The sequence below is a fragment of the Hyperoodon ampullatus genome (assembly GCF_949752795.1).
Source record: "Hyperoodon ampullatus genome assembly, chromosome: 10".
Taxonomy (NCBI): domain Eukaryota; kingdom Metazoa; phylum Chordata; class Mammalia; order Artiodactyla; family Ziphiidae; genus Hyperoodon; species Hyperoodon ampullatus.
In genome coordinates this window covers 35,035,951-35,059,738 of record NC_136923.1, presented here as the reverse complement: position 1 = coordinate 35,059,738, position 23,788 = coordinate 35,035,951, and the positions used below count along the sequence as shown (strand labels likewise).

General features: G+C 42.6%; 1 protein-coding gene across 1 annotated transcript in view; it reads left to right on the top strand.

Moving 5' to 3' along the window:
- CACNA2D3 (calcium voltage-gated channel auxiliary subunit alpha2delta 3) overlaps positions 1–23,788 on the top strand; it is a gene marked incomplete at both ends in the record, with an annotated part of 803,480 nt that overhangs the window by 509,426 nt on the left and 270,266 nt on the right. Inside the window, 2 exons of the mRNA XM_079712407.1 lie at positions 9,209–9,287; positions 20,530–20,663. Of these exons, the coding sequence (XP_079568533.1) occupies positions 9,209–9,287; positions 20,530–20,663 (213 nt within the window). The remainder of the gene's footprint in view (positions 1–9,208; positions 9,288–20,529; positions 20,664–23,788) is intronic.

Genomic DNA, 23,788 nt, shown 5'->3' with positions numbered 1-23,788 from the left:
TAACTCTGATAAATTCTAGTATATCCCATGCTGACTTCTTTTGACTTCCAAAATTTGTGAAAAGAAATGAAGAGAAAGTGGGTGACTGATATAGATTGAGAATCTACCATATGCTGGATGCTTAGTTGGGCACAGTTGCCTCATTCTGCCCTCACAACATCTATATTTCTGTTTGGAGGGAGAAATAGATGTAAATCAAATAAACAAACAAATTGTAAAGATAACTGCAAAATGTACTAAGCGCCATGGAGGAGACAAATGGAGTGATCGAAAGGAGGGGAACTGGGGTCAGAGGGAGTTAGCCATGCAAAATGGGAGGAGAAGAGTATTCCAGGCAATGGGAAAGGTGGAGGCAAAGACTCTAAAGCTAGAACGGTTTTGTCATATTTCCACGTCCTCCAGGGCATCTAGCTGTGATAAGGAGTTTGCAATATATCCTAAGTGCAATGGGAAGACATCAGAGGGTTCTAACCCAGGGAGTCACACGATCCCATGATGTTTCATGAGCAAAAATACTGCCATCCCAATTTGTGGAACAATTAGCTTCTCTTTCCATAAGTGGATTTTCTGATCTGTTTTGCTTAATTTAACAGCTTTACATACATGAGTTTCTTTTTGTTTATTGTATTGAATCTGTAAGGCTTCTTGGAAGATGGGGCATACTTGTTAACAAATAACTGATCTCTCCAGGTCTAAAAGGGCAAGAGAGGCAGAGAGGGACCTCCCAGCTGACCTCACCTCACCCATGGGAGGTGAGTTTTTTTTTCAAGAGTCTTCCTATCAGTAGAAGGGGACTTTTATGGCATTGACAATCAACAAGTGTTTGAGTGCTGGCTCTTTGCCAAGCATTGTGCTGGATTCTATGGATTCAAAAATGAATGAGACAGGAATCAAGTCTGTCTGTCCATTCCATCCCTGCTCCTTTAAATGTGCTCCTTCAGAGGTTCCATGACTTGATGTCATCATACAAACTCAGGGTTTACAGTGATGCCCATTCTGTCTCAGGGCTCTTGACATCTTATTCCTCCATGTTGAGGACTTATTCCCCATGCAACTTTTCTGGATCTGACCATGGATATCCAATATCTAGTACTCACTGAATCATCAAAGAATAAGCACGCAAATGAGTGAATGAACTTCTCTCTCAATTTGGCAAGCACTTAAGATGAAAGTGCCCATCTTGTTTGTCCAAAGAACACAATCTGTTTTTGAGAAATTTATAGTGCAGAATACAAGAATTATATAAGACAGCAGTTTTTAACCTGGAATCCAGAGGGTTCTTAGAGAATCCCAGTTTGGGCTTTGGTGGAGAAGATACCTCAAACCTCATGAATCTTATCTGAAATTGTGAATGTACATCCTTCAGCCTTTTTTGTGGGGAGAAAGTCCATAGCCCTTGTCAAATTCATGGTGGATGTCATGACTTCGCAAAGGTTAATAGAAGGTTTCATGTTATACCTCTGATGTTACTCTGATTGTGTTAGGAACTCTCAATCTCATTATCCTTAGCTTGTCAAAACCCTTCTCTTAGAAAAATCCTCTTCTTTACTCACAAAAGTCAGTTTCCTCTTCAATCAAACCTCTGGGTACGGTTAGGGAGGCATCCATGAATAAGAGATTTGGCTTTCCTGGGCTCACCTTGTTTGGTTTTACTGCAACAAACTGTCTGAAACACAAGTGGAATGCAACCCTAGCTGACTGGAACTCATTGCTTCCAACCTGTCTTTTCATTTATTATCTCATTTACCATTGATCACAGTAAATGGATGAATGAATGATCCATGTGTAGGTGGAGAAAGCAGTTCAGAGGGTTTTACTAACTTAGTCAAGATTGCCAAGACAGTAAGTATGGATTTGGACTCACCTGGAACCCAATTCTCCTGATTCCCAACTGTTTTAAGGGTACTCAGTATTCGTTTTAATCAAATATAGTAAGGCACATAGACATGGAAATGACTGTCATGAAGGAAGAAGTTTATTATGCTCATAGACCCCTGGAAGCAAGAGGCATGTCATACTATGCAGGGCCACACGGGGAAGCACCAATACAAGATGAGTGACGCGGTGGAGAGGGGAAATGATGGGCTGAAGCCTTCATTGTGGTTTTTGTGGGAAGAAAGAGGCAAAGCAGGATAAGCAGGCTTAGAATTGAATAATTTCAGTGGGCTCAGGGATGTAGGGACTGTCCCTAGCTCTCTGGTACCTATCTGGCCCTGGAGTGATTAGGGCAGGTGGATAATGGCCCTGGGTGTGCACACCTGATAAAAGGAGATAGTTGGGGGCATGGGGTCTGGATTGGTTGGTTTACATATCAAAGGTGCACTTGAAGGCAAATTGTTTACTATCTCCAAAATTGGCTAACCAATTGGGATGGGCAGTTTCTCCAGGACAGTAAGTCCCCAGATATCAGAGCATCAAAAATACCCCCTGAATGCAGTTAATGGAGCTGGATAGTCTAATGAATTATATCACCCACCTTTGAGGAAATTTATATCTTGACTTCTTACTGCTTCTTGAAGTGGTGTGTAATCTCTATTCCACAGTGCTAACCTAAGTGTTAACAGTCTCTGGGTGACCCAGAGACAGCCATCTCCTTCACTTGGAAAAATACATGGCCATAAAACTGGACTTCCATCCCTGGCCAGAAGATTACAAATGGCAATTTTTTCTGAATTAGGATATTTTCAGTACCACACATGAGATATCAGGCACTGTGCTTGAGAGGAAGGAGATTATACAGACTCTTAGCGCATCCCCAGAATGACAGTCGATTTTTCATAATGGTCTATGATATTCATTTGTTGAAATTTTATTACTTTTGTAATTTAATTCAATTTATCCCATTTTATTGCTGCTCAGGGCACTGTTACCTTATTTGCCTCTCTTGTCCTTCTGGATAAAGATGTTTCTTCTTTTATTATGAGCATGATGGCTTCTAGATTAAAGCAGCCTGCTCAATAAAACTGTTTTCATTGGCATCCACCTTCTCTGAGCCCACCTCTACTCTTGCAGAATTTTCATGAAGACAAATATTGGCAGTGATTTATGAAGCATTTTTGTGGTTAATCAAGTTCCAGCTCTCATTTTCTGCTTAGAGATTAAAGATTTTATTCAGAAATGCTTCCCTGCATCGGAAATCATAGAAATGAGCAAATAACAATAGAAGTTGGTTAGGAATATTTTTTGTGAAGATACAGGTTAAGAACATAGTAACAATTGACTTTAAAACACGAAGACATCAGAAGACTTCTTTCTAAAGCTGAAGTTGTGTACCATTTTTGAGAAATCCTGGGTATATTTTAGGGAATAATTGAGTTGGACAGTGAGTCAAAAGGGACAAGTCGGTGAGAAGATGTGAAGGTGAGTCTACGTGCTTGTTTGCAGAGGCTGCTAGCTGAATTGAAATATGGAACACATGGGTGTGGGCAACCATATGTAACTGGATGATTCAGCAAATTTTATTTATACTTATAACCCATAAATTGCATGTTTTTAAAGGTAGAAATACTGAATTTATAGTTAAATGTTATTTTAAAGTAAAAGATTGCCTTCGTTTTTAAAAACAAAAGTAAAGACTGTATATTTGGAGGCTCCTCAGTGCCCTGTCCCCAGCCCTTTCCTCTGTATCGGGACCCAATAGTGGGGCTATTGTAACTTCAAGAAGCAATGCTTTGGGTGTGAACACCCAGCTCAGCAGCTACAGACATCTGGGTACAGATCTGTCCTTTCTTGGAGAAAGAAGAAAGTGCAGTTGGCTGATCCTGCTTACCCAGTCTAGCTGGTGTCTGATATTCCTGCTTTGCTGGATTGACACAGGCTTCTTTAAAAATGTCCTCTTGATCCAGCTCCTCTGTTTCTTTTTTTAACCACCCAGTGGATTGTAAACTCCTTGAAGTTTAGCCTCAATCCTTTGCAATCTATAGAATCACTTTATTGGAAATGGCCTCAAATGTTTCTTAATTCCCAATGCCACTTCTTTTTGTTCAGGCCTTATCTTTTTGGTGATATGTTTTTAAAGTGTTGGACTCCAGCCACCTGTTTCAGACCCATCATGGGTGCTTCTAAAAAATGTAGATCCCTGGGCCTACTTAATCTGAATCTCTGGAGGATGGGTGCTGGGGACTGGTTATTCCGATGCCCAGTGAAGTCTGAGACCTCTCACCCACATGGCTAGAGCCACTGTCATCTCTCACCTGCAGTGTTTCAGTGGCCTCCTACTTAGTGTCTGTGCTTCTATTCTTATCTCCCTATGGCTGTGGTCCTTAAACTTGGATGCAAATCGGACTCTCCATGGGGAGAATAAAAGTTGGGCCCTGCCCAAATCAGAGGTTCTGATTTGATTGTCTGGGTTGGGCCCCAGGCATTCAAAACTGTAAGAACATCACAGGAAAGCTGAATGGGCAGCCAGGATGAGCACAAATCTCTAAGGCCTGTTCTCCACACTGCAGACAGAATGATCCTTTCACAGGATATGTGTCAATCCACATCAGGCTTCTACTCAGTTCCTCCTATGGCTTCTGTTCTTGCTACAGAAAAAGCCCGGGCTCTAACAGAGACTGCAAGGCCCACATGATTAGGCACCTGTTGTCTGTCCAAGTTCATCCTGTACAATCACTCCTACCTGACTCCACGTCATCCATACTGGTCTTGTCAGTATCCCTTGAGTATCCCTATCTCAAGGCTTTGTACCTTCTGCTCCCTTCACCTGGAACATTCTTCCCCAATAGCCATATGTCTTGCTCCCCAGCTCCACCCATGTCTTGTCCAGATCCCTGCTCAAGCAGCACCTTATTGGGGAGGCCTTCTCTTCCTCCCTTTCTAAAATAGCAGCCCCCATCATTCTCCATTGCATAACCCTGCTTTATTTTCTTTATAAGCTTTTAATCCAACAAATACATAATCATTTTATGAATCTGCCATTTATCATCTGTTTTACTCTCATGAAAATGTAGGCTCCCTGAGGACAGAGTTTGTTCTCTTTACCCATCGTATCCCCAACACTAAGAATGGTCCCTGGCACATACTTGGTGCTCAGAAGTTACTTGTGACAGATGATGAATGCTACCCTTGGACTGTCTCAAAAGCATGGGCGTTGGTTATTTCTCCTTCAACACGGAAGGGAGTTGTGAAGGCAGCAGCAGCCTGTTTCCTGGCTGTACAGTTGCCCCATTATAGTTCTGCTGGCAGCCACTCTCCTTCCCCGGTTTAATGGCTGTAGAAAGGAGAGAATTTGATTGATTATTTTTGCAAACTCAAACTACCCTATGTGCACTAAAGGTTGAGAGGAATAGTACTCCTCCAAGTTTCTGGAGGGAATTGTATCTAAATGAGTAAGAAGCATAATCTGTGTTTTGGAAAAACTGGATTGAGTTCTTTGTGTCATCTGGGAAGTTTTATACTAAGTTAAATTAAGTGACTTTGAGCTTTGAAATGTCTACATCCTAACATTTTATTAAGCTTAATTGGGTTTGTAGAATATTTAAAGACCATCCAAACTCAAATGGGAGATCAAAATGAACTAATAGGTTGATGTAGACTTCCCCCTGCCTCCTGCCTTTGTGCTGCAGTCATGAAAGTGATGCATTCATACCTGTGGATGATGAGCACAAAAGCCTGGCTTTCTGGGGAGTTTTGGTGTATCCTGATGACTGCCCTGGTCTGAACTGTGCCATGGCCCCTTCCCATGATCATCTGTGCTATGAACCTGGCTATCAGAACCATCCCCATCTGTCTCTGCTAAGGAGGCTTGCCATATAGTAGAAGTAGTTGGGCTCTAGGCAGACTTGTCAAAGTTTGTTTGGTGGAGCTTCTTAGGGAAGAAATCTCCAATTACTGGACATAAAATCCAAAAGGTTACAGAATCTGTTAGAGATGGAAATGAGGAGCAGTTTGACTCTATTACTCATAGAGGTTTTGCACTCCTTTCATTGAGCAGTGGAGTAAGGCAGCCCACCCTACAAGATGCAAGGCCAGAACTTAATTTCCACAGGTCATCTCTTCTCCTATTTGATTTTCACTGATACATTTACTTTTCCTATGTCCTTGGAGAATGGTTCAGGAAGTAGCAGTGTCATTACTTTCTTTTCATTTAAAATGATCTTTAATTATTAAAGCAATATTTGTTCATTTGTAAAAACATTCAAAGGATATAGAAGTTTACAGAGTAAAAAGTGTAAGTCCCCTTTTAAAAAAAAATAGGATTCTATGCTACACAATATCCCACAACTTGCTTTCCCCCTTGCCAAGTTATAATGGATGTCTTTCTCATGAGTACATAGCTGCATGGTATTCCACTACATGAATGTCCCATGAGTTTTTTAGCCAATCAGCTATCAAGAGAAACTTGGAATTTAACAGGTTTTAACCATTACAAATAATAAAGGTGAAGGTCCTTGTTTTTTACATATTTGTGTATTTGTGAAAATGTCTAAAACCGAATTATAGGGCTTTAAGAAGATATGCACTCTACAATTCTCCATACATCTGTGACTTCGTGTCATCTCTGTTAGACCTGCTTGGCCCCCATAGGCATTTTATTTGTTATCCTGGCTATAGATAAATGCCTAGAGCTAGAATTACTGAGTCTGAAAAATTACAAATATAAAATGCTGTTGTTAAATGGATCTCCAGAATATTTATTTTGGAGTAAAGTCCCTTCATTTTGTTGCCAGTTGAAAGGCATTATTGTGAGAAATCCAGGGCATGAACCCAGTATTGTTTGATTATGTTTATTTTATACGCAGAGAGGCAACGAGTCATTTCCACGCCATTTCTACTCAAATAAGGGGGCCAATTCACTGGGAGCCAAGGGCTGCACATAAATGGAAATATTTAACGTGATTCTGATTTTCTTTCATAAGCAATAAAATAAAATACAAACCAACAAAATGAGTATAATGCTATAAATGTCTTTGCACATACCTGACCCAGGGGATGGTGCTGACTGGAGAAGCCACAGTAGTGTTGGCAGTAGGGGCAGCAGTGCTAGTGGAGGGGGTCGTGGTGCTGGTTTTCATGATTGTGTAATCATGTCTGGTCTGAAGTTTGGTGCAATCCTACTGGTTTTCCAAATGGGTTGCCATCTTTTAAAATCAGAAACTGTGTAAGTTTTCCTGAATGGTTCACAGCACTGTTCTGGGGTTTTAACTATGCCTCCAAGAGAGAACTCAGTTTGTCCTCAGGTGCTTCACCTGGATGGCAGAGGAGGTTTGGCACCTGCAGGTACCTTTGCTCAGAACAAATAGGCTGCTTTGCGTCAGGTCTTTTCCTCTTTGCCTGCAAAGATAGACTCACAGCTTCACTTCCTAAGAGCTATCTTTTATGCTTTCTGCTTCGTTAAGAACTTGCTTTGTGCAGGTTTTTATTAGTCTGATGTTTTCCTTTTAAATAAATTGAATTTGAAATGAAAGGTAAAGATCTTTGAAGAAAAAAGCCTGAGGCTGGTCTGGCTCCCGTGAGTACTAGCTCAGGGCCTTGTAGCTGGCTGGGTTGACAGAACCGGCATCTCCAGGAAACTGAGGGGAGACCCCAGTGTTGTCCTGAGGTCATGGAAGACCTGTCTCAGTAGATAAGTACTTGATGAAACTAAGCAAATCACTTTACTTAACCGAGCCTCAGTTTTCCCCTAAATCAGACATTTTCAGCTAAAAGCCAACAGTGTCCAGGCAGGAAAAGTGAACAGGGGACAGCTCTGTGTAGGAAGGTCAGTGGTGACCACTTTGGGCCTATGAGGTTGCATCTTCTATTTTTTTTCCCCAAGAGAGTCAGAATCTCCCAATTAAAAAAAAAAAAAATCCCTCCTCCCAATGTGATTCCAGTGGGAATAGTGTGGAAAAGAACTGGGGGAATGGAAGAGGCAAAGCAAAGGCCTCTCTGTCTGCTCATCTGCCCTGGAAGCCCCCTTGCAGGAGCTGTTGATGGATGAAATAACTGCCTTACTGAACACAAATGAGGGCAGACTAAGGCTATACAATGATAATGTATATTTAAACATCTCTTTAAGTTGGAAATAAACCATCACGTAAGAACTAGTCTTCCAGTTATATGTGTCAGTTAAGAGGATACTCGTAACTAAAGCAAAATCTTAATTTTCAGTCAGCTATGTGCATTTACATTTTTATCCATTCATTTATTGAGTTGTAATGTTCCAAGCACTGTGCTGCATCAAAGCACAGCCATCCTTTCCCTTGTCGGGTGGATGGTCTAGTGGAGATCAACCTCACAGGTATAACCACACAAGATACTAGTTAACAACAGTCGCAATAATGGCTCTGAAGGAACCGTAGGGGTGCTTGACCCAGTCTGGCTGAGTGGAGGAGACATCAGCTGGAAAGACTTTGGGACCACATGTTGAATGTAATTCATCTAATACCATGTCTGCATTTAACTCAGTCATAAATTGGTGGCCGAAGGACTGAATTTACCTGCCAGAAGAATTTTGTTGGGACTGTGTGGTATTGACCCACATGCCATTTAAAATGTGAACCAAAGGATTTTAACCCTTTTAATTTCTTGTTTTTCTTCCATCTAACCCTCAAGTACAACTCTGGGAGGTGGGTTGTACTTTATTTCAAAGAATTCTGGCCTCATAATAGAGATTTGAGAAGGCAGTAGAAAGTGAGAGAAATAGAAGGTGTGTTCTCTGCTCTTTAGGAGCCAAAGTTTAGGAAGGCTAGAGAGGGTTCCCTTTGGTCTCCTGGCTATAGGCTGTGCCTCTCATCCCAATTAATTACCACCACAGACAGTAAGAGAGTGTCTGCAGCCTGTTCTCACCATTGGGTGGGTGGGGGGCATGCTGAAGTTCTTTCGGTGGTGTTTTTATTCCCAAGAAGAGCACACTCTGTACTTCCTGTGCGGATGAGGAAAGTGGTTGCCAGTTTGGTCCAGACCTGGATGATCTTTGTCCATATATGTGTAGCAAACCCAGGCCCACGATGCTGCCAGTCTTCCGTTTCAAGTTATTCTCCTCTGTCGCAAGTTGCACACCAAAAAACAATCACCACCAGTGCCATATGGGTTAAAAGATCAAAGGCCCGAGTTTTGAATATATTTCTAGCTGACTTTACTTCAAATGTCTTAAATATGTTTCTAAAGATGGGAAGCATGGAGCATTAAAGAGGTAAACCACATGTGTGTGAGCCATACTTGTGGTCTGGGCAGGAGGGTGAAAAGTGAAAACCACTGATCCGTGTGTTCCTCTTCCTCTCAGGTTCGCATCTTCACGTACCTCATTGGAAGAGAGGCTGCTTTTGCAGACAATCTCAAGTGGATGGCCTGTGCCAATAAAGGTATGTCCCCCGATGGGTTCAGTTCTGAATAACTTCTCCGTGGATGTGTAGAAACAGAGACAGTCACGAGAAAGTGGAGAGTTCTATCAGAAGGCTATGAATTCTAAGATAAGGTCTGGATGTTTCTAAATGATTATGACTGACTTGTAACAACTTCTCCCAAAATGTGTTTATAAACTTTGAGGACATAGTCAAGTGGAGTGGTTAAGCCTCTCCGCTCTGTTGCTTAGTAGCTGAGTGACCTTGGAAGAATTACTATGGCAGAGCCATTTATCATGCCCCAAATATCCATGTGCTTACTCACCATTCCCAGCCCCCTTTTACTGGTTCTGGCCAACAGGCTTTAAGCAAAACCAACCTGGGTCATTTATGGGCTAAAGCATTTAAGAGCTGGTTTGGTGGTATCTATATTCTTTTCTGCTCCTGTGAACTCTGAAGCTACATGATGGAATAGATGAAATAGCCTGGATTCCTGAGTGGCCGCATGGAGCAGATGCCTTTCCGCTCACCCTGTCTTCTGCCATCTGCCAGCCCATGATGGATATATAGTCTGTGTGATAAACCTTTGTGTTAAGCCACTGAGATTTCCAGTTTGATATGTTCCCATAGCATAACTTATCCTACATAACTAATTAACTTAGTTAACTGTAATCTGCTTCAGTTTTCTAATCTTCAAAGTGGAGAGGGTGATAATAGCTTTTCTTTTTGATTTTTATTGAATATAGGGTTAAAAAATGAAATGGTACAGATTATGTGCCTAGTTCAGTGCTGAGACCTAGTAAGTGCTCAATAATTGTTGGGTTTTCTACATTCACAGGCCCTGATGTGTGTTGGAAACAATGCTTTAGGGAAGGCACAGGGAGGGAAGGAACAGGGCCTCCAGTCTTATGAAGGGCTTCTTTTCAGTCTGCACACAACCAAGAAGGCAAAGCATAGGAGGCAAATAGGTGGTATATTCTAGATTCCTTGAGTCTTAACCCAAACTCCTTGAGTTCAAATCCAACCTCTACCAAACACCAATCACGGTGGTGGATGTTACCATATCTACCTGGGTCTGAGTTATATCACCTACAGAACAGAGATAGTGATGATACCTGCCCCAGACAGATGCTGTGAGCATGAATGAGGCCGTGCAGCTAAAGCTGGCAGCTCAGTGCCTGGCACAGAAATGCCCCATATGATTTCCTAGTGTTACATTGATCTGTGGTTATGTCTTATCTCTGCTCTGAGGCCATACAGTCCCTGAGAGCAGCCTGTCACTCTGATTTCCTCTTGAGCACTCAGCCCAACCTCCTGCTCTATGTGGAGTGGCTGCTTCTTTAAGGTTTGAAAAATGAGCAAATTGACTATAAATACTAATAAAGGAAGATATGTCCTGTTGCACAATAAATTGGTATTGGTGGATGTAGGTGGTCTATTTCTACATTGCCTGTTATGCCGTCCTTTATTAAAGTTCCAATGTATGTATGTTAGTGGACGAAAGAGGACTCAGGGAAGGGTTGGCAGATCTCAGCTTTAGTTTTGGTGACTTAAGACAAAGTTATTTTAGTTGCAAGCAACCAAAGTTGCTCCCTGAAATTAAAAAGAAGAGTGTTTTGGAGAGAGGAGAGTGAGTCAGAACCCAGAGTGGGAAGGGAAGCTTATGTCTCATGAGGGACCAGGGGCTATGTTTTTGTTTTTCGTTTCCTTCTTGGTTTCTTTCTACATTCCGTGGCATTCTTCTTCTCTGTAGTTAGACCTTCTCTGCTAGGGCATGTGCATGTCAAAAATGGCTACCCCACGTTGTGCATACCCATCTATCCACACAACACCTATTGTGGAGAAAGGAGAATTTATATCTTCTCCAAAAAATGATTCTGACACCCAGCTTGGGACAGGTCTTCCCCTGCCGAATTGTATGTAGGCAGAGGTAAGCCCACAAAGAAAAATATATGTGCTCTGCAGGTGGGTGGACACAGGAAGTTCTCAGGGAATAGGTGCCTAGCCAAGCAAGTAAACCTCTGCCTCACTTTCCCTTCGCTTGGCATTGTGTTTTATTATCTGCTTCTACTTGGAGAAATCTTTGAAGCAAGTCTCAATTTCCTCATCTAAAAATGGAGAACTGCATGAAAGGTTTGAACATTTCCTTGAAGCTCTAAAATAACATGTTCTGCAATTATTTTAGTTTATTGGCTGGCTCACCTCACTCAAAGGTATCAGTAATTCTGATTGTCTCAGAGTAATGCATTTGGCTTCATTTGAAGGGGAAATATACAAGGGAAGTAGGCATGAGGAGATGGAGGCTGAATGGACCCTAGGTTTCCTCTGAGAAAACAGACCATTGAGATAATTTTTGGAACTTCACTGACATTTGAGTGAGCTACACTTTCTCAGTTTTTTCCTTGATTCTGTGGCCTTGAAAGAAAGAGTTTCTTTCCATTTTTTTAATTTTTAAAAGTTTTCATGTTATTCCTGCCACATCAGACTGCAATTCTTCCCATCAGCTAGTATGCATTTAGTCATGGGTTATTGTTTTTACCACTGTCTGTGTCCAGCTGATGAAAATTACTCAAATTGAAGTCTTGTCTTAATCAACTAATATTACACCATAATTTAGTTTTAGTCATTGTTTATAAGAATCTTTGAAGAATCCTTTTGAAGACAATTTAGTCAACTCAGAGTATTTCGGGGCCTGGCCATAGAATATATCCCTTTAGATTTATAAGTTCTGAGCGCAGCAACTTGGAAAATCCAAGGAGGTAATAGTAGCTGCTTAGCTGGCCCGGCCGCTGGATTCCGCAGTGATTCTCCTTCTCTTCCTGTCCAAATCCAGTTGTTTCCTTCCCTGCCAGACTCAGTCCCTCACAATAGTTTCACCTTCCTCCTCTGCTTCTCTTCTAAAGGGCCTTGGGAATAAAATGTCATTGTTTGCCACTCTTCAAAGTAGCAGTTGCCATCAAAATGTCAGGTTCCAGTCATCTGTGCCCATATAAACATCGGCTTCATGTTGCGTCAGTTATGGGGTTTAGACCAACGTAACGTCGGTGAGCAAGTATTCTTCTATGGTCATTAATTAAGTCATTGTTTATACTCTCAGATTGTTATAGTATGGAGGCAGCATAACATTTTTCATCTCAAGTGACATGAGGTCCAGGGAGGGCCCGCCCCCCTCCTTACATATTTTTGCCCTGACTCAGCCAAATTCTTCAGTGAAATGAAGCATTAGCATTCGGGGACCAGAGCAGACCCAGGGAAGCCCAGGGAGAAGCCTGTTGGCTGACTGACCAGAGTGACCCTAGGGAGGAGCAGGAGTTGTCAGGACCATCTCATTGTCCCTGGGTCAGTGGTCAAGGACCTGCTATGGGTGCGAAACTTCTTGTTTGGAAGTCTGGTAGCCATGGAGACAGTTCTCAGTCAGTGGACCTCTGACACTGCCCCCTGGAAATGGATGTCTGGGCATATTCATAGCCCTCACAGGAGTTCTCTGCCTCCTCCAATCCACTAGCAAAATCCAGAGAGGCTTGGAGCTCATTGGTTTGTCTCATTTTATGCATAACTAGGTCCTATCTTGAGGCAAACAGCCCTAATGAGGCAAAGCGGCAAACCATTTTAAATACATTAAAACAATTATTGCCACTGTAGAATGGCTTATGGAACTTAAAATTCTGCATTCACACTATTGGTTAAACAAGTGAACTGGGAAAACTTAAAAGAGGGGCCAACTAGCCCAGATACTCCATAAAGCCTTGATGACCTTCTGTAATGTTCAGTATGCCAAGATTTTAAATAAGCACTGCCTGATTCTCCTTCAAAAAGCATGGTGAATGGAGTGTTTTCCAGCTGTGCAAATAAAGAAGGGTCTCTGTGTTTGGTTCTCAACTTATCTGTCATCATTAGATCGAATGGAAATGCCACATGAGTTTCTCTTGGTTATCAGCTCAACCTGTCCCTCTTTGATAGGCTAATGGTCATTCTCTCCTTGTTTGAAAGAGAACTGGCGGCCTGAGCCCTCCTTGGAAGTTCAGACCCATAGCCTTTTCCCACTAGAAGTCTCTTAACCTCACTATACCTTTCCAAGTGTCAAACTTATGAGGCCAGAATGGTTGTTTGGAGTAGGGAAAAACTGGCAATTAAAATTTTTTGCTGTTTCAGAAAAGGTGGAAGAAGGCAAAAATGACAGTTATTCAGATACCTTTGTATAATTCTTTTTTTGTACTCTTCAACCAATAGCTCTCCAATTCCCCAACCGCCAGCCCCTGGTAATCCCCTTTAGACTCTGTTGCTATGATTTTCACTTTTCTAGATTCTACATACCAGTGATATCATACAGTATTTGTCTTTCTCTGTCTGACTTATCTTATTTAGCAAGATGTACTCAAGGTCCATACATGTTTTTGCAAATGGCAGGATTTCCTTGTTTCTCATGCTGAATAATATTTCTGTGTGTGTGTGTGTGTATGTGTATACACTGTATCTTTTTAATCCATTTATCCATTAATGGAGACTTAGGTTGTATACATTCTTTGTGTAGATTCCATAGAACTTGAGAATTTGAGTGGAAAGGGTAATAGTTGTGAAGATGAAGATGGTGCTACTGTTGTCAATAGCAACTAAGGATGACAAACTTCTTACTAAGTGCCACGTAAAGTGCAAAGTACTTTTATGTATTATCTCTTTTGACCCTCATTAAAGCTGTATGAAGTGCCTGAGAAGGAAACTGAGACTCAGAGAGACTAGCAGCTCGCCCCAGGTTACCAGCTAGCAGGTGGCAGAGCCAGGATTCAGGCCCAGTTGATCCAAAGTCTGAGCCTAACTCTTCACCAGGGTGTGAGGTTGCTTCTCTTTGGGGAGAAGAAAGTCATGGTTCATAGAGGAATATTTCCCATTATTTGAGAGAATCTAGGAAAAGGAATCTAGGTGTTGAGAAAGGACTTTAATGGTCTATAGCTAATAAAGACTGGAGCTGGGATTTATACCCAGCCTATGTGTTCCAGAAATTGTCCTGCTTCAGCTTGTGTAGGCATGTGGACCAGTTTCTGACATTTTACAAATGGAGATATTAAGGCTCTCCGAGGAGACGAGGCAGGGTGGAATGGGGTGCAGCGATAGAGCTGCTGGCAAGCCAGCATTCCTAGCTCCACAGTGTGATCCTTTAAATTAGAGGTCCCCAGCCTTTTTGGCACCAGGGACCAGTTTCATGGAAGACAATTTTTCCACGGACTGGGTGGGGGAGGATGGTTCAGGCGGTAATGCGAGCGATGGGGAAATGGTTCAGGCAGTGAAGAGAGCAATGGGGAGGATAAGGAGCGGCAGATGAAGCTTCACTAGCTTGCCCGCTGCTCACCTCCTGCTGTTCGGCCTGGTTCCTAACAGGCCGAGGACTGGTAGCCGCGGTCCCCAGGAATTGGGGACCCCCGCTTTAAATTATTTTTTCTAGCATGAAGTTTGAAATTAAAAATATAATATTATAGACTTGAGGACACAGGGAGGGGGAAGGGTGGGCTGGGACAAAGTGAGAGGGTGACATGGACCTATATATACTACCAGGTGTAGGGTAGATAGCTGGTGGGAAGCAGCCACGTGGCACAGGGAGATCAGCTCGGTGCTTTGTGACCACCTGGAGGGGTGGGATGGGGAGGGTGGGAAGGAGATGTGCTAGGGAGGAGATATGGGGATGTATGTATGTGTGTGGCTGATTCACTTTGTTATGAAGCAGAGACTAACACACCATTGTAAAGCAATTATACTCTAATAAAGATGTTTAAAAAATGAAAAATGTAATATTATTCACACAAGAAGACTTGCTCCTAAGTCAGAGGTTCTGGCAGATTCTGATAGCTTCACACTTGGGAGCCCCCTTCTCCAGGTGGCACATGCCCACTGAGGCCCCTGGGCTCCCTGCGCTAGTGGTCATTCTCTCCTTGGTCTTCTCTTTCCAACTCATCAGACATGTGCCCTTCAGCTCTCAGGGCCCAAAAGACCTCTTACTCGTTCTTTGTAAAGGTCCAAAGAGATGTGGAGGTAGAAAGTTGTTTATCAATGGTGCATTTTTCTATAGAAAAAAAGTGATTTTCAGTAGTGTTGATGGGGAGGACGAAGATGGGACAGAATATTGTGAGGGTCTTCCAAGAACACTGTTGTTCCATAAGGGGAGGCACACCAGGTCACACCAACAACATCACTGCCTACCTTATTGCCTTGAGAAGACTGGGACCTGATCACTGGCTTTCTTGTCTTCAGCCTGCCTTATGTCAGAGGGGAAAAGAGTCTTTGAAAAGACTCAAGGGAGCAGTGCCCATCACACCAAAAGTAGAACGAGGACCTTACCCAGACCTTACCGGTGAGCTAGACAGCCATGGTCTCCCACTGAGGAGCAGACTCCGGGGTCCCTCAGATCTGGTGTTCATTGCAAAGTGGAGTGTTGAACGATGTACTGATGGAGCATCTCATGCAGAGGCACCTCTTAGACAAGGGACTCTTAAGAAATCTCTAAGTAAGGGTAGTAAAATATCAGAAATACAAAGCACCAGGCTGCATGTGGTTTATCACACTGAGTAGTTGTAACTCAGAGTTCACAGGAGGCTCTGTAAGGGAATAGGTAAATAAATTGATGTTATGGAGAAAAATGAGGAGATCATTTATAATAGGTGGCTAATTTCAGCATTAATTACTCCTTGATAATTACCAAAAGATTGCTGATTCTGTTTTCTTACATGATATATGAAGTCCAAAAAGGCACATTAAAGAAGAGAATAAACATTCAAGAGCTAGAATTTAAAAGAAATAAAGAGGTGAGGGAAGGCGAGGGCAAAGTGGCCAGTTCAAAGGATGCAGAGGGAGAAGGAGGGAAGCATCTATGGTTATAGCCAAAGAGTCCAGCCCTCAGCGACTTCCTGTTATCCATCAAAAGGTACATTTATTAACTAAAACTTATATGAAAAACATTTAAAAACAAAAAGATACTCTTTCAGGTAAGTTTTACGGTTTAATGGGTTGGGGTCAGATGATCTGATTTGCATGATTTGCATTAAGGTTTGCAGTGTACATTATTAATATTATCTTTGTAATTCTAGCTTTTCTTACCTTTTATACATCTGCATTTATGGTCTATGTATTGAAACATAAGTTAGAACTGTGGTATGGGTTTTGAGTAGACCTTTGGTGCTAACTACTTTGCATTTGCCAGGAACCTCATAGCGCAACCACATGTTTCCCCACCCCAGCCTCAAACTTTCCCAGCCACAGAGATTCAAACAGCCCATTAGGGGTGTCCTTACAGAGGGGGACCATGCTGTCCATACTCTGAGCAGCTGCCATGCTGTCCTTTCCCATTACATGAAGAGGCAGTGTCTTCAGTGGTTAAGAGCAAAGGTTTTGGAATCAAATGAATCTGTATTCAAATTGATCCAGGACAAATTACTGAACTCTGCTGTTTCTGTTTCCTCCCTATACAACGAGCACACACACATGTTGAGCTGTTGTGTTACCCAAGTGTAGAGCGACAGTGTGAATCACAGTAAGATTTTGGTGAATGTCCTTGCTTCAGTAATGGCTCTCACAGAGCTATGTGCTGGTTCTGGGAATATCACTCTGGACAAGACAGGCACCAGCTTTTTGTGACATTTCATGGAGCCAATATTCCATTGACAAAGAACAAAGTAAACAAGTAAATCAGAATTCAGCATTGATGAATCTTCAGAAGAAAGTGAAAGCAAGGTGAAGCAAGAGGAAATGAGTTCAGACAGCTAACCCCTGAATGATCCAAAGGAGCCATCCGTAGAAAACTGGATAAATCGTGTGCCAGGCAGAGGGTACAGTAGGTGCAAGCGCCTGGGGAGGGTCAGGTGTATGAGATTGGTGGGAGGATGGAAGGGGATGAGTTCATCCAGGTAGGTGGGGGCCTAGTGAGGGAGAGTCTTAGAGGTCAGGTAAGAAATTTGGGTTTTATTCTAATTCTAAATAGAAGCTGTTTTAGGATTTTAGACAGGGAGATGATGGTCTGCTTTATACTTTCCTTTGACTGCTGTCAGGAGTCTAGATAACAAGGAGGGGGATTTGTGGGGCGGGAGTGGTTGTTGCTGTACCCTGGGGGAGAGACAGTGGAGTCTGGAGTAGGGTGGGAGCAGTGGAAATGCGGGATTGGCCTTGAGACATATTTTAGAGATAGGGCCAGAAGAACATGCTGGTGGATTAGCTATGGGGTGGGGTGAGGAAATGATGGCTATCAAGGATAATTCTTAAGTGTTTGGCCCAGTTGGGCAGTGACGTCATTTGCTGAGATGGGAAAGACCCAATGCGGGAGGAATAGGTTTGGCCAGGGAAATCAGGAGTTGGCTTTGGACGGGTTCAGTCTGAGAATCCTGTTAGTCATCCTTATGGAGGTGTCAGGTATACTGCTGGCTATGGGTCTGTAGCCAGCTTTTTGTAACTTTTCAGAACTTTGATTATGATAGCAAGGCCAAGTGAGGATGATCCCTCAGCTCCATCCCCTTCCAAATGCGTGATTGTTTTTCCTTCCCACTCTCCCTCAATGCTGAGAATCTGTCTCTCCCATCCCCCTCCTTCTATTTATTCCCTCCCTTCTCTTAGCCCTATTTTGGAAAACTCAAATCAGGGATTTTTACTGTTGGCTTTGAGGATTAGAATGAAAACACAGACAACCAAGAAAAACTCCTCCCAGGAGAGGCTGTGTTTACTGCACATTTGGTACAGGAACCCACAATAGGAATAGTGCTTATACTGTGAATTGCTCACCCAGGTATCCTCACGGTCCAGGACCATGGAGTTCTCTCCTCCTCTTATCAACATGGCAACACCTCTCTTGGTTTGTCCTCTGTGTCATGTTTGTCTCTCTAAGACCCTTCATGCAGAGCCAAAGGTTTACCTACTAGAGAAGAGCTGAAATGTTTTCTTTCTTATTCAAACACTGATTGCAGTCGTGGTTTGTGGAGGGATTATAACTATGATGCTTGCTGTCATCCAGCAATCTTCTTTAAAACTTGTCTTACCCACTGTGCCTCTAAGAGGGGCCACCTGGAAGCCTTGCGTGAGCAGTGACCCAGATGGGCATCCCTAACTGTAGTGCCTGACCTCTGAGGGAGTGCCAAGGTACACATGGGCCCTGCTCCAGAGCCCTGAGCTAGAGCAGGGTCTCACAGGCCTTTGGGGCTCAGTTTCTACTGGGATGGGCGAGGCTCTGGCCCTGGCCAGGAGGGTGGAGTGGACAGGAGTGACAGTGCGTGTTAATTAGCACTGTGCAGAGCTGTCACCAGGAAGCCAGAAGCCACATGGTCCCAACCTGGTTTGGGGTTGGTACAACAAATTCAAACCAGCTGGCTTTTGTTTGGAAATGCCCTGGGAGGGTCCTGGTCCTTTCTCGACAACAAAAGGGCTGGCGTTTCCTTACCCTGAGCCCTGTATTGAACACCAAGAGGTTCTATAAACACTACAGCACGTGCTGTGACAGATCTGGCTTCAGAGGCACACATATCCTCTCTCATTTGTTGGCAAGTAGGAGCTGGCATCAACTTAGTTACAAAGGTCCTTATTTAGAGGCATGGGGAGGAAACATGAATCTGTGTCCATCCAGTGTCCCCCTGCTTAAAATGCTTCCATGACTACTTGCCTGGAGGATAAAGTCTAAACTCCTTCCCAAGATCTTATGTGATAGTCCCTGTGCTAATTCCTCTGATCTTATAGCACCCTACTTCTACTCGCTCTCCCCCAGCTTTTTACTCCAGCCATTCTGAGTTTTTTTCAGTTCCTAGAATGGGTCTAACTCTGACCTTGGGCCTTTACTTACATTCCTTGCTTTGCCAGACATAGTCTTTAACCCCCCTTCCTCTAGCTAACTGGTCCTCATCCTTCAGGGTTCAGCTGTACTGACCCTTCTTCAGGGTAGCCAAGTGATTGGCTGTCCATGCTGTGTGTTTCTCTATAATGTTGACTGTGCTATTTTGTAGTTGTCAGCTTACTCAGACCTCCCAGGCCTCCAGGAAGCAAGGGTCATGCTCATCTAGTTAACTCCTGCTCCTCCAGTGGTAGGCACCAAGAAAGCCTTCCATAAATGTTTGAATGAAGGGCCCCCTCCTGGGGATCCAGACCTGTGCTCAGTTCAGCCCTTCTCTTCTAACATCTCCTAACTCCCAGCAAAGCCAACAGACCCCAAGCTGAAGAGGAGCATAGCAGTACCTGAACTCGAGATCAAAATGACCTCTCCACCCACAAGATGATAGCATGTTTAGAACTTTTTATGTTACTGAGAAATCATGTCTACCCAGCATATTCAAAAGGCAGGTCTGGTAACTACATGAGGGTTTGAGCTGGAATTTCAGCCTTAAACACACAAAGAGCAAAATTCTGTAGAAGCAAAAGGCATAGATTAAGATACTCAAGCCTGCTTTCACCTTCTGTATTTGCCACTTGATACCATGAGAACACGGTCGAAACACATATGCTTGGTCTGCCTCAGTCATCTTATCTGTAAAGTGGGCAAGTTATCCCCACTTCATCATGTTGTCAGGAATAAATGAGGCAAAGCTTATCAGGTGTTTAGCAAATTTTGTTCCCCTTATTAAGCACTCAAAATTAATTATAGGGGGGAGGGATAAATTGGGAGATTGGGGTTGACATATACACACAACTATATATAAAATAGCACAGGGAACTCTACTCAATATTCTGTAATGACCTAGATGGGAAAATAATCTAAAAAAGAGTGGATATATGTATATGTATAACTGATTGACTTTGCTGTACACCTGAAACTAGCACAACATTGTAAATCAACTATACACCAATAAAAATTTTTTAAAAAAGAAAAAATTATTATAACTATTGTAGTTATAAAAATAGGACAGCCTTTAAATTTTTTGCTGTTTAGTTCTCCCATTGGAAATAAATACACTAAAATGAAAAAAGGGGGGGTTACAAAATGGCATGTAGAAAGGACTCCCATATCTACCAGAGAAGGTCTATATGTATATGTATAGAAAACATGTGGGGAGGCATTCTCCAAAGGATTAACAGGGGCTTCTTCTGGGAGGTGGGTTTGTGGTTGATCTTCGTTTTATTCTTTTTGCTTGACTCTGTTTTCTAACATGAACACATTGCTCATTAAGTGTGTGATGGTAGAGAGGAGACATAATGTTTAAAAAGGAAAAGGGAAGAAAGAAATTAGCTAGAGGCTAAGAAGGCATAGCGTAGGTCTGCTCCCCATTTGTAATTGTTCCTGTCTTTACTTAATGCAGTTCTCCCTTGGCAGGATTTTTCACCCAGATCTCCACCTTGGCTGATGTGCAGGAAAATGTCATGGAATACCTCCATGTACTCAGCCGGCCCAAAGTCATCGACCAGGAGCACGACGTGGTGTGGACTGAAGCGTACATCGACAGCACTGTGAGTCTCCAGGGCCCCAGGGGAGAGCCTGAGGGTTCCTCCTACCATGGGAGAGTTTCCCTGGGTTTATTCCAGAAGATGGTGGTTGTAGCATTCCTTCTCAGTAACGGGGTTCACTGACATCTTCCATATTTGTATGGTTTGCGTTGGTCTCTTAGCAAGCAAGGTTGGCGACAGCTCCTAATATCAGAGAATGTAACAGGTTCTTCTGGAAGGTGTCTCGTCAGCACAGAAAACTCACTTTTGGTTTCTGTCTTCTCTACCTTTTTTCCTTCTCACAAGTGTACAAATTCTGTCGGTGTGGCAATGATGACAGGTGTGTTAGATTCGGTCCTTGCCATCATCGGAGAGGCCCAGTCCTGGGGATGAATCTTGGGGCTCAACTTGGGAAGGTGGGACCACCTTCAGTTCTGACAGTGAATTGGAGCCACCGTAGAGGCCACAGCTGCCTTTTCTTCCCTTGAACAAGTGAGAAAATGCTCCAGTGGCGGTTATATACGCACTGATTGTTGTTGCAGCTCTGGCCAGGGGCTCATTCTAAAGCCAAATTCCAAGGAAAAAAGATCCTGGTGCCGAATTAGCTTAAAAGGAGGAGTGTTGCCAATCGTCAAATAATGGCTCAATGGCCAGGTTTCTTGTGTAATTGCTGGGTGATTTTTCATAATGATAATGAATCTGATGGGAGTGGCAGTTTTCATTTATTGATTGTAAATGTTCTCAGAGGGCCCCTCTCCCATCATTTGTGTCGGGATTAACATCACATTAATCGCTGTAACCCAGACCAACCGTCCTCCAGAGTGATCTCAATGGCTGCCATGGGCCAACTTTTCTCTCCATGAGCTCTCTCATTCCTGCTGCTCTTCTGGCAGCTGCAGGCAGATACAGGGCAGGAGCAGCATGTGGGAACCCATCTTGGGGGACAGCAAAGCAGCCTGCACCCCCCACACACAGCCTTAAAGTACACAGTGGGACCATGGAAATACAAACTGGTCAGGAAGGGGTAGCTCGTCCCCAGGAGAAATCACCCTGAGTGGAGATGGGTGTTAAGCTGAAGAACCATCTCTGGTTGCCAGGGAGACCTTGGGCTTTTATCACGTTCAGAGTCTGACCCAGTTTGGTTTAGAATCATGGAAGTGAAATAACTAAGCCACCCCATTTGTGTCGGCACCATACTAACTGTAATAACAGAGCAACAAAAGTGATGGTTTCATCTCTTCCTCATATGTGTGGTTGAGTAAGGCCGGGGAAGAGGAGAGGAGGAGGGCAGCCGGCCAGGAACGGACTGATCCAGACACCCAGTGGTTCTGTGTACAAACCCTGAACAGCCAGTTGGGTCTGTCATCTTATTTGTTTCATCAGTGTAAAAAATATAAAACAGCGTCTCTATGGGACTAGCACCTGGATAAACAGACAGATCAGTAGAGTAGAAGGTCTAAAAAAAAAGACCCACCTACATATGGAAATTTAGTTTGTGATAAAAGTGGCATCTCAAATCAGTAGGGCTAGGATGGGCTTTGTAATAAATGCTTTTGGGAAAACTAGATAGCTATTTAGAAAAAGATAAAATTAGTTATTTTCTTCACATCACACCGGAGAAAAATATCCAAGGGGATCAGAGACCTAAACTGTAAAAAATGAAACCATATAAGCACTAGAACAAAATCTAGTGAATTCCTCTATAACCTGAGTCCAGAGAATGGCTTTCTAACAATGACTCCAAAATCCAGATGCAATATAAATAAAAATAGGTTTGACTACTTAAAATATAACCAAAACAAAACCCAGCTTTTATAAGTAAAAAAAATCAAGCACAGTCAAAAAGAAGCAAACTCAAAAAGCAAATGGTAAAATAGGAGAAAATATGCAACATATAGCACACATAAAGAACTAATAATCCTAATATATAAAGAACTTTCAAAAATTAAGGGGGAAACCCCAAAATTCCTATAGAAAAAAATGAGCAAAAGACATGAGCAGACAATTCACACAAAAATAATAAAAATGGCTTTTAAACATTTGAAATATGTACAACTTCACACATTGTTAGAAAAATGCAAATTAAAGTATGGTTTGAGATACCATTTCTCTCACCTATTAGAGCGGCAAAAATGAAAAGCTTAACTTTGTTGGTGAGGCTTTGGGAAAGGGACTCTTGTACATGCTTGTGGGAAGACAGAATGGGATATAGGAAGGGGAAATGTGCATTTACCCTTTGACCCAGAAATTCTACTTCTAGGAATTAACCCTGAAGATAAACCTCCAAAAATCCAAAAATACATACGCACAAGTTTGTTCACTGCAGAATTGCTTGTCATTTCAAAATATTGAAAGTTACCTAAATCCCCAACCATAAGAGATCAATTGGATAAACTGTGGTACATGGATGTAATGGAGTCTTAATGTTAAAAACAAACAAACAAACAAAAAGCCTGGAATATTTTGTGCCAGACAGTAACGAAGCACTCAAAGCCACAAGGTCACGTCAAAAGGCCCAAGAATCAACGTGAAGGGGCTCTCACTGATCAACTCTGGGACAATTTGAGCCTCAAAATTAAATAGAAGAGTAATGGACTATAACTTGAATAAAACAAATCAATGTGTTCTAAATAAGTAAACAAATCTCAAACAGATGGACTAAATAGATGATGAAATGGATGGGAAGGAGTGCAGTGTGCAGTGGGCAATGGGATGCTGCCTGGTGGGTGTGGAGGGAGGGAGTCATGAGATGGAAAATCACCAGTGGGCAACCATTTTAGTAAAGATTGATTAGGGTGAAGGTCATCCATGGATGCTAAATCTAGGGGGGAATTTTGATGATGAACAGGATATTTTCATGGTCTCAAAGTGCTTCCCTAGAGATTTTTGACTAGTTAGGAGGAAAAAATTTAAAAAACAGTATATATCCAGTGGGAGAATCCAAAAAAATCTCGAGCGGGTCTTCAAAATTAGTGTCACTAATGAGAAGAAGATGGACATTGTGTGCCTTTGGTGAAGGACACATCATACGTTTAGAGTGTCCTGGCTGGGGTTACATAACCTGAAAATCATGGGGAAGAAGAGAATAAAGCTTTGTATCAATGTAACATCTTGCTTTAGATAATGCTAATCATTTAAATAAATTGTTC